This window comes from Rattus norvegicus, chromosome 2, assembly GCF_036323735.1.
Source record: "Rattus norvegicus strain BN/NHsdMcwi chromosome 2, GRCr8, whole genome shotgun sequence".
Taxonomy (NCBI): Eukaryota; Metazoa; Chordata; class Mammalia; order Rodentia; family Muridae; genus Rattus; species Rattus norvegicus.
In genome coordinates, this window is record NC_086020.1 from 123,393,985 (window position 1) to 123,413,189 (window position 19,205).

General features: G+C 45.4%; 1 protein-coding gene across 4 annotated transcripts in view; it reads right to left on the minus strand.

Moving 5' to 3' along the window:
- Positions 1-326: 326 nt before the first annotated feature.
- Ankrd50 (ankyrin repeat domain containing 50) overlaps positions 327-19,205 on the minus strand; it is a 34,478-nt gene continuing 15,599 nt past the window's right edge. For 3 of the 4 annotated variants that reach the window (XM_008760922.4, XM_008760921.4, XM_008760920.4), the window contains exons 3-5: positions 13,769-13,998; positions 4,738-8,282; positions 327-3,165 (exon numbers count right to left, since the gene is read on the minus strand). In XM_008760922.4, the coding sequence (XP_008759144.1) occupies positions 4,741-8,282; positions 13,769-13,998 (3,772 nt within the window). In that variant the 3' untranslated portion in view covers positions 327-3,165; positions 4,738-4,740. The remainder of the gene's footprint in view (positions 3,166-4,737; positions 8,283-13,768; positions 13,999-19,205) is intronic. The other variant, NM_001191606.1, reaches the window with a different exon arrangement.

A 19,205-nucleotide genomic window follows, 5' to 3' on the forward strand; every position in this document is an offset into this window, starting at 1 on the left:
AAAAATATTCGGGTAAGACTGTAGTAAAACCCAGGGGCACATGTGTACACAGGTCACAGGGTCACAGTAAAAAGCCGACAGTGAGATACAATAAGAATTCTGTCAGAGGAGAGGAAGAACAGAAAAGCAAACACTTATCAAAGCTTTGCAAGAGATAAAGGCTCCATCATGGCCTCTTAGCTTCCTTTGGACAGTGTTATATCTCATTCCCTCTTCTTCGAAGTTTTTTTAAAATTGCAAAATTAAAAGAGTCTTACTGTAAGCATATCATGCTTACTAAAGGATGCACATGCTACTAAAGGATGAAATTAAACCAAGGCATCTTCTGTAAAGCAAATAGATTTATTATGCACTTCATGTACATCGGGATGGTTTTGAATAATATAATACAAGGAATAAAATAAAACTTTACACTGTGAAATTCAATGTACATTTTAGGTTATTTACACACCCCACACAGAGCGAACAACAGAAAAAAAGCATTTGTCTGCAACTACACTTGCGGAAAGTGTTGACGAAGGGCATTAAGCAAAACAAACAGCTGCACAGCCGAACAGCGGGACGACTTGTTCCTGTTTCTGAAGTTCTGGACTGGTTTTGGTTGAGGAATCTGGTAGGGGTGGGAGAGGACGGAACAAAAGGTATTTGTTGTATACCACAGGGCACTGGTTTCTGCCCCTCTTTTCCCCCAAAGTTTCCTGGATCCCTTCAGATGCTTACTTCTCTGATGTTTCGCCACTTGTCATACCAGGGACACTAACCTTTGGGAAGAGGCTTAAAGGGACACTATAGAAAAAAAAAAGTTACAAACACATGGTGTCCTAAGCAGCTGATTTACAAAATTTAAATATTTGAATTTCAAAAATAGCCATTTATTATTATTTTTTTAATTTGTGGGACCGTTTCTTATCTTTGTAATAGAGCAGACGTCATTGCTTTTCCCAGTTGTGGTCCTAGTCCCCTCCCCCATTCCAAAATGAACAAGCACACCAAGCAGGCTGGCTGCAGCACCCTGGTCAAGCTGGGCCTCACCAGAAGCCATTTTTGTTCTACTTTAAATCATAATTAATGATGAAAACAAAAAACACCCCAAGGAATACTTATGAGAACCCTCTTTTTCCAACAGGTTCTCCCCCTACTGTCTATTCCACACGCATACAGATGGACACAAAACACTTGGAAAACACAAATCCCTAATGCGTTGTCTTTGCCCTTTGGTCACAAGGTGCAACTTTGTAAAATTAATAAAATTAAATAAATACAATCTTAGTAATTCAAAGTGAATAGAAAAACTGGCAGCTTTTGGGTTATCTTTCTTAAAAACAAAACAAACCACCTAATAAGAAGAGGCTCCTCTTCTATGGTAAATGTGTGTGTGAGGAGTCACACTGGTTCCAGGAACAGGGTGTGATCACACTTATCCAACAGATTCAGAAACACTTTTAAGGCTGCCTTCCAAGAGTCCTGTTAAGTGTCATTAATCAACGTCCCATAGGGACAAGAATCAATCCTTGAAACATTCACATTTGACTTGTCAGTATCAACCACATTGTCACCTTAAATCTGAGTGAGTTCATCAGCTATCCCTCATCCTAGTTATGACTGACAGATGACACACAGGAAATGAGTTTGGCTGACACTGAGAAACACAAGGCAAAGGAAGGCTTCCACAGAGACTCAAGTGAGAAACATTCATCACAAGCAATTCCGCGTTTGAGCTTCCATAAACAACAGTCCTTGTGCCCTTCACATAATGACCATCACTGGCCTCTCACTAAAACATTCCAAAGTTTTCAGTAGTAGCAATGGTTTTGTGCTCAATTTCCAAATTCTCTTTCCCCATTTCCCTTTAGCAACAGCATGTGGAGAGCATCTCCCCAAGGCTGGGGAGATGAACAGGGCTCACTCAAGGATCAAACCATCCTTGGCTTCTGAGTCATCCTTCCAAACGCTTGCCCAATCCATCTAAGCTGCTCCATATTTCTCGGTGTAGACGCCTCCCTTAACCATGGCATCCAGACATCCTATGTGCAATTGTGCAAAGAAGAAAACAGGAAAGAGTATGTGGCTAGAAAAGTGCAGGCCCATCACTTCCATCAAATAACAAAACATGTGCTGTGACTGATGGTTAGTGGTATCACTTGTGATAGACAGCACATCGTACATTCAAGAACATCCATCCCACCAAGCCATTCACATGTACCCAATTGGTTCTAACTGGGGCTCATTTGATCATGCAGTAATTGGCAAGTGGAAACCGCTCAGAGCAGTGAGCATTCAATTACAATGATAGATTACATTTCATTAAGCTAGAGGAATTGAAGGCAGCCGGTGAATGATTCAGGGATCAGAGTGTCATCCTTGGCTGGACCTGGAGCCTCTGTGTGGCATGTGCCCCCAGGCACTAACTGCTCTGTCCCTGAGAATGTCCAGGCTTCAGGAATGATGGTCCATTGCAGGTGGGCTGATAGGCAGGTGGAAGATGGCTCAAAGCCTCTGTGAATGCACAGAGTGGCTGCAGTTGGAGTGGCTGGCATGTGCCTGCTCTGTCACATTCAGCCTGACACAGACGGTCCTTGATTGGAAAATGGAGATTTAAAGTACCCGAGTGACTGACTCTCTACACCACCAGAATTGATCCCTGTGGAAAATTCATCACAAAGTCATTTTCACCTCCATGTGGCATCAACACTGACACTCGTTTTTATCCAGTGCTGAAGGTTAGCGGACAGAAAACAGTTGCAAGAATTGCTTTATTGAGTAACATCTATTAAATACACAAGAACCAGGCACACCAGACAATGCGATGGGACCGAGTACACAGCACAACGCAGAAAACAATAAATACGGAACAGTGCTTTTGCAGAGACACCCGACCATGGCACATGCACGTTTACCAAATGGGAAAATACTCAACACCCGGTTTGGTATTGAGGAGCTGCAGTTTACATCTGCATTTATTCGGTGTGGTGGAGACTGCTTCAGCATGGGGGTTATGCTGAGAATGGCAGCCTTACTGGGTAGGCACATGACAGTAAGTCAGGACACAGTACTGCGGGAGTCACAGTCTCGGCAGCACGTCCTCAGGCGTCTGGCTTCCATCTGGCAGCTGAACGGCTGTTCCAACCACAATGCCTTCTGTTTCATACAACTGGAAACTGGAAACTGGAAAAAATAAAAAATAAAATAACTCCTACACTTTTCTTATGACAGTTTTAAAAGCTTATAAAGGATATATTACTCCTTACTATTTATGCATGTTAATATGTAAACAACAATTTCAAGTTAAACACAAATATTCATTATTCTACCAACACTGACCTTATATCCTATTTTTAGTATCTGACATAGATGCAGTCCTTTATTTTCATAAGAGCTCCTAGGACTTGTGGGAGAGGGTGTCACACCACCAGAACCAAGAATATGGAGAAGTATTTTTGAATGACCTTCGATTGGCTATCCATCCGTCCTTACAGAAGGGTGTTTAGTTTTAGAAGACATATTCAATGATATTTCATCTATTAAGTTCTTAAACTATATCACCGAAGACAAGAGGAGCAAGAGATCCAGATGCTAGCTTGCCTGAGTGTGACTGTCACCAGAAGTCAGGTGGCTACAAAGTCACTGGACTTCAGACCAGATGCTTAATGAAATCTTCAGTTTACTCATAACATGGGAAAGTGCTTCTCAGGGAGCACCCAGAGTGCACACATGAGCACCTGTTACTTCTCCACCAGCTTCTACCTATGTATGCAGTAAAGCCTCCTTTGAGGTGAGGATAAAAGCGTTTTTATTTAATATGAAATATTAATGATCTGAACATAATATATGCTATTATATCTGCCCCTAAATATGAAAATAAGTAAATATGATAAACCCATACCCTTCACCATGGTCGACACCTGTGTATATTACATACCAACACTACTAGGTTTATGCAAGAGTCATCATAATAAACTTGATTACTAATTTAAATCCATGATCTGTTTCTGGGAGAAACATGGAATTAACATTTACCAACAATCCACTGGGTGCAGCCCTATGCTTCAAAATCAAACAATGAACATTTAGAAAGAAAACAACCCAGTTTTCAATCAGAAATCTCCTGATAGAAGAGATGATAATACAGGATAAAACTCTTAATTTAGGATTAATAAATGATATATTGATCTGTTCATCTACTTATCCAATACATTTTTACTGAAAGAGCACCACAGGTTTGGACCATGTTCCAAGCACGTGAACACAGCATCAAATACAAACACATCCCATTTAGTCTAGCACTATGAGGGGGAAAGGGAGGGGAGAGAAAGAATAGTTTACACACATACATCTACATCTATGTATGTATGTATGTATCATCTACTGTCTGTCGTCTGCCACCCATTGTCTCTGTCTCTATTATCGTCTATCATCCATGTATCTACACATCTGGTACTATCTATGTGCATTAGTTATCTACACCTCAGCACATCTATCAGTCATCTGCTCTCTATTGCCTATTAGTGATCCTATCATTGATCTGCGCATCTCTATATGATCTATCGATCCTGTGTCACATAAGTGCTTTGGAAGGTGCAGGGCTTTGGAGCGCACACACTGAGCAGACTGTTGGGATGGGCTCCATGAACACACACGGAGGGAGCTGCCTGAAGGCCTTGAGAGCACCAAGCAGGGGGCGTTTTCAGGAAGAGGAATATCAGTTTGGTTCCTTTTAGCTTTGCACTGCATTCTTACCTCTCACAAGGGCGTTTCCTTCTTGTAGTTGAAGCTGGGGTCAGAGCCCTCAATCTGGAGCTTCAGCGCTTGTTTAAGGTTCAGCTCTGTCTCGGAGGGGGGGAAGCCCTCCAGCACCTCCTGATGCCCTCGCTCCTGCAGTGTTCGAGGGACGGAGACCCTGCCCAGGAACACCTGGTTGCTCTGCAGATGGTAATTGGGGTTGGTCATTATCCCATTCCTCCTCTTCTGCTCGCCGCCCTGCTGGTGGATGAGAAACTGTGGCTGGGCACGGTTGCTGTCCTGAGATGAAGGGACCATGATTTTACACTGAGATTCAGCTGGCATCTGCTTAGGCGGGCTACTCCCAGACTTGGCAACAGGTCCTCTTTTGTCAAACTGAGTCATTTCATATTCTAGAACCTTTGGCTGTGAGGAATTGTTTTGTTTAGCTTTCTTCCCAGCTGACCCAGACTTGCTGGAGTTTTCTGACTTGCCTCCTTTATTTGATTTTGTTGACTTCAGACTTGGTTTCACCTGGCTCCATTCGAACTCACTACTGGGAGAATTATGGCTGTGTCCTAAGGACTGGGTTGTGGAAGAGGGGGACACAACAGACTGCCTGCTCCTGCTGCGAGGCAGCGAGTGCTGTTGGATCTGCTCCGTGAACGACAGGCTATGGAAACTGTCAATGGGCACCGTCTGAGCCGTGGCTGTGGAGGACGTTGTTCTCAGAGATGAGTTTTTGGAGCTTTTCAGAGAATTGTTGGACAGAGACGACTTTTGCCGATCCACGGTTGAGTCTGGAGACTCTGATGGAGAGCTGAAGGCATGAGCCGGCCCATTGGGCAAGCCCCGGAGGGAAGGCTGCAGATCCCCTCCGCCTGTACCACCAGAGCTGTTGGACCTGATGGTAAGAGACTGCATCTTGGATGGTGTCGACTGTGGAGGCTTCTGCTCCATTGTGTGGACAGGGGAAGGGGAGCAGCCATTCAGACTGGAAGCACCGTATTTTTCTAACAACTTAATGATCTGAGAATGCCCGTTTTTGGCTGCCACCCTCATGGCAGTACGTCCAAATTGGTCGGCATGATTGGGATCAGCACCGTGCTCCAGCAAAACCTGCACTACGTCTACATGTCCCTCCTGGGCTGCGATGCAGAGGGCTGTGGCTCCTTGGTTGCACGTGTGGTCCACCACGGCACCATGCTCTATCAGAAGCTGGACCACTTTGACATGGCCCTGCCAGGCCGCAGACTGCAAGGCTGAGCGCTTCTCATTGTCTGCTGCATTGACATCGGCATGGCAGGCGATAAGTACCCGTACCATCTCCACGTGACCCTGCCAGCAGGAGACGTGCAGCGCTGTCCTTCCCTCTGCATCACTGGCCTCCACGTTTGCACCATTTTCTAGAAAGTACTCGGCCATTGTAAGCTGGTTTTCTAAGGCCAATATGTAAAGTGTGGGCCGCCCATCGGCATCTTTGTAGTTCACATCAGCCCCATGGCTAAAGAGTAATTCCACGATGTCCCGGTGTCCTTCCAGGGCAGCAACTCGTAATGCATTTCTCCCGTCATAGCCTCTCTGATCAATGTTGGATTTGTTCTCCAGCAGAATCTGGACACAATCATAATGGCCCTCTTGGGAGGCCAAAATGAAGGGGATGCGCCCATCATTGTCAATCTCATTTGTTCTAGCACCTTGTTCAATGAGAGCTTCACATATTAACCTGTGACCCTCAAAAGCTGCCATGTGTAGAGGTGTCCAGCCAGCATCATCTCGGTGGCTCTCGTCCAAGCCTCTGTCCAGGAGAGTGCGCACCACCTCCACATTCCCCTGTGCTGAAGCTATGCTGAGAACTGTCCTGCCTTCGCTGTCAATGCTGTCCACGGCTGCGCCCCAGAACAGAAGTGTGTTGACCACGGAAGCATGCCCCATGGAAGCTGCAGCCAGAAGGGGTGTCCGTCCATTGTTATCGGTGTGATCAACATCTGCTCCTCCTTCTAGAAGCAGGTCTACAACATCCACATGACCTTCGTAGGCAGCGACCAGCAGGGGGGTCATGCCATCCTTATCACAGTGATCTACCTCAGCCCCTCGATCAATCAAGAGGCTCACGACTGACGCATGCCCTTTGCTTGCCGGCACACAGAGCGCAGCCACAGAGAGCGCTGTTCTGCCATCCACGTCCTCATGGTTTACCTCTGCACCATGGTCCAGCAGGTGCTCTACGATCTCTCTGTGGCCCATATATGCTGCAGCTATGAGTGCAGTCCTCCCTTCATTGTCGGCTTTGTTGACCTCTGCACCATGTTGTAGCAGGTTCAGGACGATGTCCTCGTGGCCACCCCAGGCTGCTGCACGCAGAGCAGTCCGGCTGTCCGCATCTGCACAGTCTACCTTTACGCCAGCGTAAAGCAGAGCAGACACCACTTCTGTGTGGCCCCCCCAAGCAGCAGACCTCAGTGCTGTCCAACCGTCCTGATCTGTATGATTAATATTGGCTCCACACCCAATTAGACAGTTAACCACCTTTGTGTGCCCTTGTCTAGCAGCTAGAGTAAGTGGCGTGTGTCCATGGGTGTCTTCGATTTCTAAATCGGCTCCCCTGGAGACAAGCAAGTTCACAACATCCAGACTGCCACTGTATGCGGCATTGGCCAGCAGAGTTCTCCCATTGGAATCACACTGATTGACAGAAGCTCCACTATCCAGTAAAGTCCGAATTGAGTCCTCTCTCTCGAGGGCTTGCCGGACAATACAGGAGGTGCGATCATCCTCACTGTTGACATGAGCACCAGCTCGGATCAGCAGCTGCAGGACCTCTTGCTCCTTGGGTATCAAGGTGGACAGTGAGTCTTTGACTGGGGTACCATTCCATATCATCCACAGAGCCAGTTCGGCTGGCTCCAGCTGCAAGTTTGAATTAATCAAGTGCAAGGCAAATTCTTGTGCTTCCAGTGGGGTCAGGTTCCGGGCCTGGCAGGTGTAGCTCATGGCCAGCATCCTGTGTCCTTCTGCAGCGTTACACAGGTATTTCTGGGTGCAGTGCTTCACATCCAAGAGCCACTCAGCAAAGCTGTGGTGAAACAGGATTTTGGTGCTGCCCAACCCATCCACCAAGAGCTTGGAGAGGACGTCTAGCTTGCGCTGAAAGTCTTCCAAGGTTAGAGACATATTTTTGGTCCACACAGCATGGTATAATTCTGTCATGGTCAGGGGCCGGCAGGCAGCGAGGATCACATTCAGAATGGGCTGAACTTTGGCAAACTGTTTTCGGACAAAAAGTCTCTGGCAGAGCCAGAGGTAGAGACCATTCAGAGTTCCGGGGATGTCACGGATCTCTCGAAGCATGATGAAATTCTCTACAACTCCATCTAGCACTCGCTCCAGGTACAAGAAGCACCCGCTGCTCTTGATGTGCAGCTGGTTCAGAGTCTCAGCCGTCTCCTTGGTGAGATGCTGCCGGAGTGCCTCCTCTTGATCCAGGCGGTGGAGGATGTACTGCTGTACATCCTTGACGATATACGCCTTCCGGAGGTCATCCAAACTGATCTTCCGGAACCCTGCAGAAGATGACCCGATTGATTAAGTAGAGATGGGCATATGTGTGAAGAAAGTAAACCAATACAAATAGCCTGACTCGTGGATTAATACTAATAAGAGAATCTACCAACACCTGCTAGTATGCAAAGGAGTTTGCATAGAAAAACACATAAATGACAGAGCAATGATTCCATTTTCCTACCAACAAATATGGCTACTATCTGTTCTTGCAGTGTGGTGCCCATTTCAACTCCTTTGCAAGAAGCACTAAGTGGAAACAGATAGACATATCCAGCTATATAAGTACCCCATGAAGATATAGCAGAGTGTCAGATTTGTGAGAGATAAATAGGACTGTTTTTCACACAAGTACTAGCTCTTTGCAGCCATCCACTTGACCATGCATTAGGTTTAATGTGAGTGGTTTATATCCAAACAGAATACCAGTCACACTATAATACGTTGCTTTACGATGTCAAATTAAAATAATTAAATCTCAGACTGTCAAGAAATAACTGGAACCAATTAAGATGCAAATTGCCAAATTATGTTTGTAGAACTCTAGCACTGTGAAAATAAAGCTACTTACTAAAAAAGTCAACCAAAGCTAAAGAATGCACCAGTGGTGGCTACTCTTAAGTTCTTCAACGTAGACTACGCCAGCATCCTCCAGAGGAACACTGGTATATGGAGCTGGATTTGTTAGGTAACTGTTCACCTCGTGGAAGGAGAAGCTGCAAAGAAGCTACAAATAAACTCGCCCAGGCTGGTGTGCGTTCAGAATACGTTCCAGGATCAGTCATGAGCAGAGCAAAGCATGACTGCAGGCAAAGCTTTTAGAGAAGTCACACACCACTCCAGAAGGGACCATGGGGGTGTGACAACAGCATGTACAAAAATCTACCTTGATGGGCATTAGGAGCAAAAGGTGGGTGAGGGTGGAGAAGTCAAAGGTGACCCCAACACCTACCTGGACCAACAGAACAAAAAAGATATCACTGAAAACAAACAACTATCTGAACCCAAGCGTCAAATCCTTGAAGGAAAATTCTAAAAAGCACAATCTGCCAACAAAAGCAAAATAAAATAACACCTATGCAAAGCTACGTCTGTATTGTGGGATCTATAACCACACAGCAGGCACATATGCACCCACAAAACCTAAATCCTCCGCTTTAGAAGATAAACTTTGAAAAAAGCTCTGCCCTTCAAGGAGGGTACGGAAATGAGTTTGCCCTGAGTCTGGTCCCCCCTGCTCTTAGCCATGTTAGAATGCACTCGAAGCACAGCCTTGGCCATGTTCTGTCTGTTTGCTCAGTGGTCTTTCCTTCCATAAGGTGAGTGCTCAGATGCCTAACAACCCAGGCTGTGCTCCATGCTTCGCCCCTTAGAGAACTCATTTTGCTTTCACTTAGCAGCTGCACTTTAACAGTGTTGGAGTTCTGTAAGCATAATTTGGCCAGTGGCATCTTCTTGATTCGGGCTCTTTACTGACAACTGGAGATTTAATTATTTTAATTTGATAACATAAAACAAACCCTTCCAACCTAAAGAAAGGCTGCGCACATCCCCAGGAATGCCCGCCCCACACACACACATCCTAGCCTGCAGAGATGACTGGCCTCCTCCAAGCCTCTTGTATGTTCACTTCCTTGTTGTTTCACAAAGTCACTGAGACCATTTAAGGAACAAAGGAACCTACCTGGTGAGGTGGTACATACCAGCAATCCCAGTGCTGGGAAGCTGAGGCAGGAAGATTGTAAGTTTGAGGCCAGCCTGGGCTACACAGCAAGTTCCAAGCCTGTGGCTAATAAATAAACGATGACTAAAGTTGTATAGAATAGTGTTTTAAAGTTTCTAAAATGATGTGCACACAGACTGATCTATGTGTAAGATTATAAACCCATTATGCATAAATATCTATAATTTAAGCAAATTAACTAAAGTCATCTGATAAAAACTTAAGATAACCAAAACAGAATTGGGCTAAGCCTCCAGAGTGTCAGGACTGATGCCTCTAAAGTGGGCTAAAGAAAATGCCATTGAGACAGCTCTCCTTGTGTGTGTACAGTACCGGTGACTGAACCCAGGGTGTCTGAATGCTGGGCAAGGGCTACCCCTGGGCTCTATGCACTGTAAATTTTCACACACACACCTTGCATGTGCACTGTGAGGGAGGTTTTCCTACCTTGTAAGTGAGTTAAGTGCAGACACAAAGGCTGCTTGAATCACCCACCATGACTAATGGGGTCGGGGTCAGGGCTTTGTGTAATGCTGAAGTGTTTCCTTTCCTGGCAAAGCTGAGAAAGAAAATGATGCTGACAGAGATGGGAGGAGGAAGTCAAGGGCATGGAACTGATGCTGTGCAGAAGGGTGCAAAATATTTATAACTCAAAAAGCAAATCTTTCCCAAATCTAAAGAGTGATGCTGATTTAAAAAGAATTTAATACAGTAACACCTATGTTTAATATGGGGTGGGCAGTTTGTGGCAACAATCCCAGCTCCACAGAATAGAAGCAGGAAGACTGTTGCAGGCTCAAGATCCACATGTGAGGTCCATTCCAGCCAAGGCAAGACTTAGTGGCAGAAACAAGACAGACATGAGAGCAGAAGTTTAGCTCAGTAGTGTCAGCTGGGCCGCATGTGTAAAGCTCTGACTGAGCTGCAGCTCCTGAGGAAGAAACTGAATTAACACACACAGAACCAAGACCATCCACTGACCAAGAAGGTAGATACCCTGACCTCTGAAATTGACCTTTATTCATTGGGTACTGGGGATGGAACCTAGCACCACACTCATGCCAGGGAAGTGCCCACGGGAACCTTTTGAGTCAGAGTCTTTCAGTGGCCAGAACTCACCATGTAGGCTAGGCTGCCTGGCCAGCAAGCCTCTCTGGAAAGGAGGCTATCACACCCAGGTTTTTTATGCCGGCTCTGGAGCAGGTGCTTTGACAAATGAACCATCTTCCCAGGCCCCACTAAATCTCTTTTCTATTTTTGGTAAAATATTTCAGTGGGCACGACACTCTTGGTGCTGGCTAAACAAATGGGTTTGAGTCTCTGCTTACAGATGAGTGCAAACACAGTCGGCACCCTGACAGGGGCCTGACCCCATGCTTACAAACAGGTGCTCACACAGTCAGAATCCTTACAGGACCAAAGTCTGTGCTCACACAGTCAGGCCCCTTTTTTCATGGAGACTATTTCCTAGATGAGAGGATAATTAGTTAAATACACTCATGAAATGTAGACAAATTCAAGTGGTATTAGATCCATGAAGAAAATAAACCAGACAGAGTGGGGGTGTGACTCTGTGGAAGGACGGCACAGATAAACAAGAATGGAAAACATAGTCTGTGTGAGTGTCTTATTTGAGCTGGACCAGTGGGAAGATGGAGCGACGCCCAAGGCACGGACATTCTAGTATTGTGTGAAAGCCCGTCAAGTAGATGAGGCAACGTGGATGAAGAGAACGCAGAGGGGGTCCTCATGTAGAGGCAGGCATGGGCATCACTGTGTGCACGAAAGCCTGTAATAGAACAGAAGTGACCCACACCCAAAGCACACACGGCCTCACCCAATGACTACAAGAGCCTGGAGGACAAAGGGTCACTAACCGTGCCCCTCTGGCAATTGAACTTGAGTAGCTCATCCAAAACGCCTGGGGCAGGAAGGAGTTTGGAATTTTTCAGATTTTGGAATATCTGAATATACATAAGAAGAATGGAAACCATCTCCAAGTACAAAACCCATCTGTCTCACAAGCACATTTATCCACACAGCTTGAAAGCTTGATAATATTTTAAATAACACACAAAACAGAATCTTGCCCTGGAGTTCTCCTTGGATGCACTCAAGCAGCTCCTGAATTTTAGACTCTAGGTTTTAGATTGAAGATGATCACCCTGCAGTGAGTACACGCCAACCTGCATGCCAAAGGATAGAGGAAAGGAAGCACAAAGAGGAGGTTTGTCGTCCTCCTTTGGATGTCTACTGCTTTGATGAAATCCCATGACCAAAAGCGACTTGAGAAGGAAGGGTTCCTTTCACCTTACAGCTTGTACTCCATCATGCAGGGAACTCAAGGCAGGAAGGAATCTGAAGGCAGAAGCTGACTCACGGGACCATGGAGCAACACTGCTTACTAGTTTGCCCTCTCCACCACCCCCACTGCTTTCTCAGGCTGCTTTTTCTATACAGCACAGGACTGCCTGCCCAGAGGTGGCACTGCCCACATCGGGCTGGACCCTCTCACATCAATCAAGAAAATCCCCCCAGACCAATCTTGTTCTCAGCTGAGGTTCCATTTTCTCAAATGCCTGCAGCCAAAGCATTTCTTCACAACAAAGAACACCTGGCAGATGAAGCCAAAGATAATAATAATAAAGCAATAATAAAAATTCAGGTCAAAATTGATTTTTATTAACAAATGAGAATGCGATGACTAGAATAAGAGCCCTTACCATGCCTCGGGCATATCCAGCCTCACAGGACCCCACTTTACAGACAGGAAGGAAGAGGTCAGGCAAGCCGCCAGAGGTCACACAGACAGTATGAGCACTGATGTGAACATGCTATAGTGATTCATTTGTGCTTGGGACTAGAGACACACTCAGGTGTTAGAGCATGTGCTGCTTCTGAAGGGACCCAAGTTTGATTCCCAGCATCTCCACTGGGCACAGCTGCCCCTAACTCCAGTTGGATGGGATAAGGAACTCGAGTGCACATGCCCCCTCCCACATACTTAAAAATGAATTTTAAAAGTTCATAATGTATATAGAACACAAAATGAGCTGATGCTACCAGGAGACTTGGAGAGGGAGAGCACCTTTACCCTCACGCATACGGAGATGTCACACAGTACTGGTTACATCATGCTCACCCAAAGCTTTCACCCAAATACTGCTGTGGCTGCCCTTAGATTATATGAAGAGCTCTACTCAGCCTTGTCATGGAGAACCTCCCACAGGACTGCAGGAGTCACTGAAGAGACACTGACTTAATGACCAATGGGCTGTGAAGTGCCTAGAACTACTAAAGAACAGCACAGCAAATCAGTCACTACATTGGGTCTTACTGCAGGGACCCGGGAACGACTGTTTTATGTGTACACATTCATGTGTGAGTGTAGGACTCACTCCTGATTGGCTAGGCTGGAGGGACAACGAGCCCTAGGGGTCTGACTGGCTCTCCCAGCACTGGATTAAAGGTTTTCGTTCCCATGCTGGGCTGGGTTTTGTTGTTGTTTTATGTATAGGGGTTCTCATGCTTGCACAGCAAGCACTTTACTCACTGAATTATCCCCTCAGCTCAAGGAAAGAATTTTCAGAAAAAAAGCCAATGTAAGCGGTTTTAAAGCATACCACACCTTACTTTAAATATGATCTTAAGGCATGGTGGTGGCGAGACTGAGGAGGCTCATGTAGCACTCAGACCTCTGTCCAAGTACTTTGATAACCCACAAGAACCCCTCCTGGGTCCAGTTCTGGAGAACACAACACTCACCAGTAAACATTTTAGTGACAGCTCTGCTCTGCTTCCGGGCAGAGCAGAGAAGCAGGAGCCATGGGGGAAAGAACTCGTGGTGACCAGCCAAGAGCTCTGCCACAGTCCCGGAGAGGTTGGGTGACGTCTGCTCCCCTTCCACCACATTGCAGCCTTCATCCACGGAGTCAACCAACAGGTAGAGGCTTTGCGGGGGTGGCTTCATCCCCAAGAGTGGGAGCAGCACACACCTGTAAGACAGCCACAGGACAGGTCAATGTCACAGAGAGGGCACTGGAATTCATAGTTCAAATGATTGCTTATAATGTTATAAAAGTAAAATGGTTTCAGATAAAAATGTATCTTTTAAGTAATTCATTTCCTAAGAGCATCAGCTTCCATAGTACAGTGTGTATTGTACTACGCACTTGCCTGTGTATGTGCTGTGACTCAGCATAATAAAGGATATTAGGAACTGGATCAAGCTAGATTTCAACACCCTTCTTGGTGTTCTGAGTCAGTAATAAAATGCTTAGATGGTTCTGAATGTGCTAAATACAGAAAGACAGATAAGCTTTGAAGACACCACAGCAGGAAGAAACCTATTGTCCTGGTTTGGTTTTTGGTCACAAGCTAGGGTCATCTGGGAAGAAGGAGCCTCAACAGAGAAAATGACTCCATTAGACTGGTGTGTGGGCAACTGCATTTTCTTGATAGTCAGTGAAGTGGGAAGACCCTTAAAAAGCCCCAGGATTAAAGGGCTCTCGTAGAGATGAAGCCTGGCACCATGTGGCAGGATCATAGTCGAACACAGCTCAGGAGAGACTATGGTAAAGGTATGGTCCAGATGTAATGGAGACCTCAGTACTTTTGAGATGCCAGTATCATGAGATGACCACCAAGGACAGCAGCAGCTGTGGAAGGGAACAAACCTGAGACTACGAGACAAGTTGGGTGTGCTGTGCACTGACAAAGCTGGAGAAGTAGAACGGCCTAGACTCTTCAGAGCCCAGAAAATCCAGATGGACTTTAAGCTATTTACACTGCTAGAGTTTGGGTTTGCTTTGATCTGTGACTGTACCCTAATTCTTCCCTCTTGGAGGTTTGTTCTTTCTTTCTTTCTTTCTTTCTTTCTTTCTTTCTTTCTTTCTTTCTTTTTTCCTTTCTTTCTTTCTTTCTTTCTTTCTTTCTTTCTTTCTTTCTTTCTTTCTTCCTTCCTTCCTTCCTTCCTTCCTTCCTTCCTTCTTTCTTTCTTTCTTTTTTCCTTTCTTTCTTTCTTTCTTTCTTTCTTTCTTTCTTTCTTTCTAGGCACTCACAGTTATAAGACTATCTTAGGTAGGGTTACTATTGCTGTGATAAAGCAATTTGGGGGAGGAGGCGTTATTTTACTCATAGTTCCATACAACAGTTCATCATTAAAAGCAAATGAGAGCAGGGTAGGAACTGATTTCACCAGGCTTGCTCAGCCTGCTTTCTTACAGAACTCAGGACCACCAGCCCAGGAATGACCTCACCCACAATGGGCTGGGTCCCATCACATCAGTTACAAATTAAGAAAACGACCTATAGGTTTATCTATAGCCCAATTTTATGGAGGCACATTCTCAACTGAGGCTCCCTCCTCTCATCATCTCTGAGGATTCTAGCTTGTGCCAAGGTGACATAAAACTGGCCAGTACATTCAGTCTCTTTAAAATACCCAAGTCTCCTTAAAAATCCAAAGTCTCTGAGCTGGCTAGTTTTATGTCACCTTGACACAGCTAGAGTTATCTGAGAGGTGAGAACCTCAATTGATCAAAAAACGCCTCCAAAAGATCCAGCTGTAGGGCATTTTCTTAATTAGTGATTGAAGAGGACAGGCCCCACTGTGGGAGGGACCATTCCTAGGCTGGTGGTCCTGGCAAGCCAGGAAACAGCACTCTTCCATAGCCTCTGCATCAGCTCCCGCCTCCAGGTTTCTGACCTGTTTGCATTCCTGCCCTGACTTCCTTCGATGATGGACTATGATATGGAATGTAAGCCACATAAACCATTTTGTTCCCAAGTTGCTTCACCACAGCAACAGAAACCCTACCTAAGACACTGAATTTTTCAAAGTGCTAGACTTTAAAAGAAAAAAAAAGACTATAAGACATTTAGTTACATCATTCACGTTGCAAATATTAATAGTAAAATGACATCATGGGGACAAATAGAAATGAAAAAGTAATGGTTTAATAGTTGTAAATTTGTGTGTCAAGTCGACAAGGGCTAATAGTAATTACTGGTTAGTTCTTATCAACTTGACACAAGCTATTCACTCTTGAAGAAGAAACTTTGAATGAGAAAGTGCCTTCGTCAGACTAGTCTGTAGGTAATTCTGTGGGGGGCATTTCCTTGATTTGTGTTTGATTTGAAAGAGTCTACCACTGTGAGATGTGTTATCCCTAGGCAGATAGTCCTGGGGAAAAGCCAGGGGTAACAAGCCAACATGCAGCATTACTCCATGGCTTCTGCTTCAGTTCCTGCCCTGACTTCTTCATGATAGGCTACAACTGTAAGCTGAAATAACCCCCTTCTTTCTGAGGTCGTCCTTTGCTCATGGTGTTTTAGCACAGCAACAGAAGAGCAGCTGATACACCTATCCCATGATCAATGGAATTGAAAGAGTGTTCTATGAGCATTTCTTACAGAGGACCCATGAGTGGAAGAAGGTCTAAACCATACTCACTTTGCGAGACTGTAAAGTAGTAATTTTTTCACCTTTTCTTGCAGGAGCGCACACTACAATGAAGCCATCTGTTTACCAGTCTACACTGTATTTATTTAGATCTGCTGAGATCACCTGTAAGGCTCTAGGGGACCTTGATGCTTCCAGTCCAAAGAGAAAACACAATAATGACATCTAAGCACTGCACCTGACCCTACCTACTGTACTGACCACTGCACCTCACGCTACTTGCTATACACCAATCACTGCACCTTACCCTATCTAGTACTTTGTCTGCTGTGAACACAAAGTTTGGTTAAAAACAAAAACAAAAACAAAGAAACAGTAGGTCAGGTTACTTCAGCAGTTCTCCAAGCACACATCTATCACATGAACCAAAGATGTCTGTTCTCAGTATTTATCACTCACAGCCCCGAGAGCATCTGAACGAACCTCAATGCTTCCACAGCTCCACTGATAACCCCGCCCATGTAGAAACACTGGAATGCACACAATCTGGGAAAGGAACAGACTGCACACATCACACAAGAGAGTGTCACTCCAATAGGCTAATGGATTCAGACAGCCTCCCTTCCAAGAAAATGGATCAAGATCCAAAAGGCTTTGTGTCCGAGTGCATCAAAATGGCTTCCCAAAACAGACTGTGGGGATGTGATCTGGAATCCAGCTATGGGAAAGTAACTAAGGAGGGTACAGGGGAATTCTGGAAGTGACAGGATTGCTTTAGACCATCGCCGACTCTACATTTGTCAAAATCATACAACTGTACAAGAGTCATTATTACAGCATGCAAACTAAAAAATTTAACATGATATACACTATAATATGCAAGAAAAATATAATAAATCTCTCCTGGTAATGTGTCCCTTGGTGTGGGAGTCTGAATTCTCGGTAGCAGCTGACTCTGCTCTTCACACACTAATGCTGAGCAAGTCATTAAACAGAAAGCCCTTTGTTCATGGGCTGGCCTGGCCAGGGCCTTCAGTCCCATCATTACCCCTCAAACTACCAAGGTCCACACCGCCCTGGCAGCATGCTGATCCAACCACAGGTTTCTGTTTCCAGGCCCTGACCAGTAATTGCTGCTTACCCTCTCACTCCAACTCTGTGGGCCTGCTTGTGGGCCTTTGAACAGACCCTCTCTCTCATGCCAGAAATCTCCTCCTATGCCTGCTACCATGCTCACTCTCCTCTCTACCCCCGGAGCTCAGCTCAAATACACACACAGAGGGCTTGAGATAACACTGCTCACTCTCAACCTGGCTCAGGAAGGGTGCTGCACACACACTGCTGAAAAGCCCTCAACAACCGGAACTAATCAGGCCACCAAGGAACTGGTAGTGTGGCATCTACCTTCCTGATCTCTAGGGAGGAGAAAGGATGGTTAGGTGAACTGACCTTTGCCCTCCCGATAGCTTATTTATAAAGATTTCTATCCCAAATGAATAAAAACCTTACAACACTCAAGAATAAGATACCCACAACTCCAGAACAGTGTTCTTCACTCCCAAATGTGAACATAGAGGACTCACTTCTGGCTTGCACTCAGCTCTTGTGGGCTTGTGGTGGTTGGCTTTATATGTCAACTTGCCTGAGCCACAGGATCTCCAGAGGTGGTCTTCTGTTCTGGATGTTTCTGAAGTTAAGGTCCCAAAGGTTGGCTCTCCCCGAGGCAGCTGAAGGCTAACTGAGTGACTGGAGTAGAGGTATCAGTTTACTCCTGAGAACTTGCACCACCCGCTGCCCTGACTCAGGTCAGCTTTCCTAGAACTCCAGCCTGCTAGCTGCATGGCTTGCAGCTTCTCAGCACCCATTACCATGGAAGTGAATTCCTCATGATTAATCCATTTATCACAACTTCTATGGGGCATTCCAATACAGGGCTTACTCTAAAGCCACCTGCATGTTACTTTCTTATGTACTTTGATGGTTTCTATGTGGATTCCATACTTGCATCCACACAACATGTTTCTACCAGCTGCCCTCTCTGCAGGGTGCGGTGACATCACTGCGATCCACAGTACTGGAAAACAGCTCATTTGTGCTTTCTTTTAGGGTTAGGTTCTCAGAATAAACAAATGAAAATGTTTCCAAAGAACACCCTGGGCCTACAAAGATAAGTACTGTCAAGTACTGCAGAAAGGTTCGGGTTGTTATACCACACTGTGACAGTCCCTGTCATGGTGGGGACCTGACCTTCTTCTCAGAGATGAGGAATGTCCTAAGAAGTACCAATGCCAACTCTGGGATCCACTTTCAATAAAGCAGAAGCTGAGTGACCTGATTCCTCCATTTCTGACAAACATTTATGCTCAAAGTTAGGACATGGCTGAGGTACAAACCTCAGCTGGCACGACCTTGAGTGGCGATGCTGCCCCAATGCTGAAGAGAAAAATCTAAATTCTGAAAAAGAAAAAGTTGTGTGTGTGTGTGTGTGTGTGTGTGTGTGTGTGTGTGTATACTTAGTTTAAAGGGCATTTACAAAACCTCATACTCAGGATGGGGTGGGGGGGGCAGCTAAAAAACAGTAGCCTAAAATGGGACAAGCCAAAAACAACAACAAACAAAAACCCTAAATCAAAGGACTACAATTATTTCATGTAGGTTGCATTAACTTTGCAAATAAATTTTAAAAAGGTTCGGTCCTACAGTGCCGTGCCAGAGGCTTCTGGCTCCCTGTGCTGGCTAGTTTTCTGTTAACTTGACACAAGCTAAAGTCATCTGAAAGGAAGTAACGTCAATGGAGAA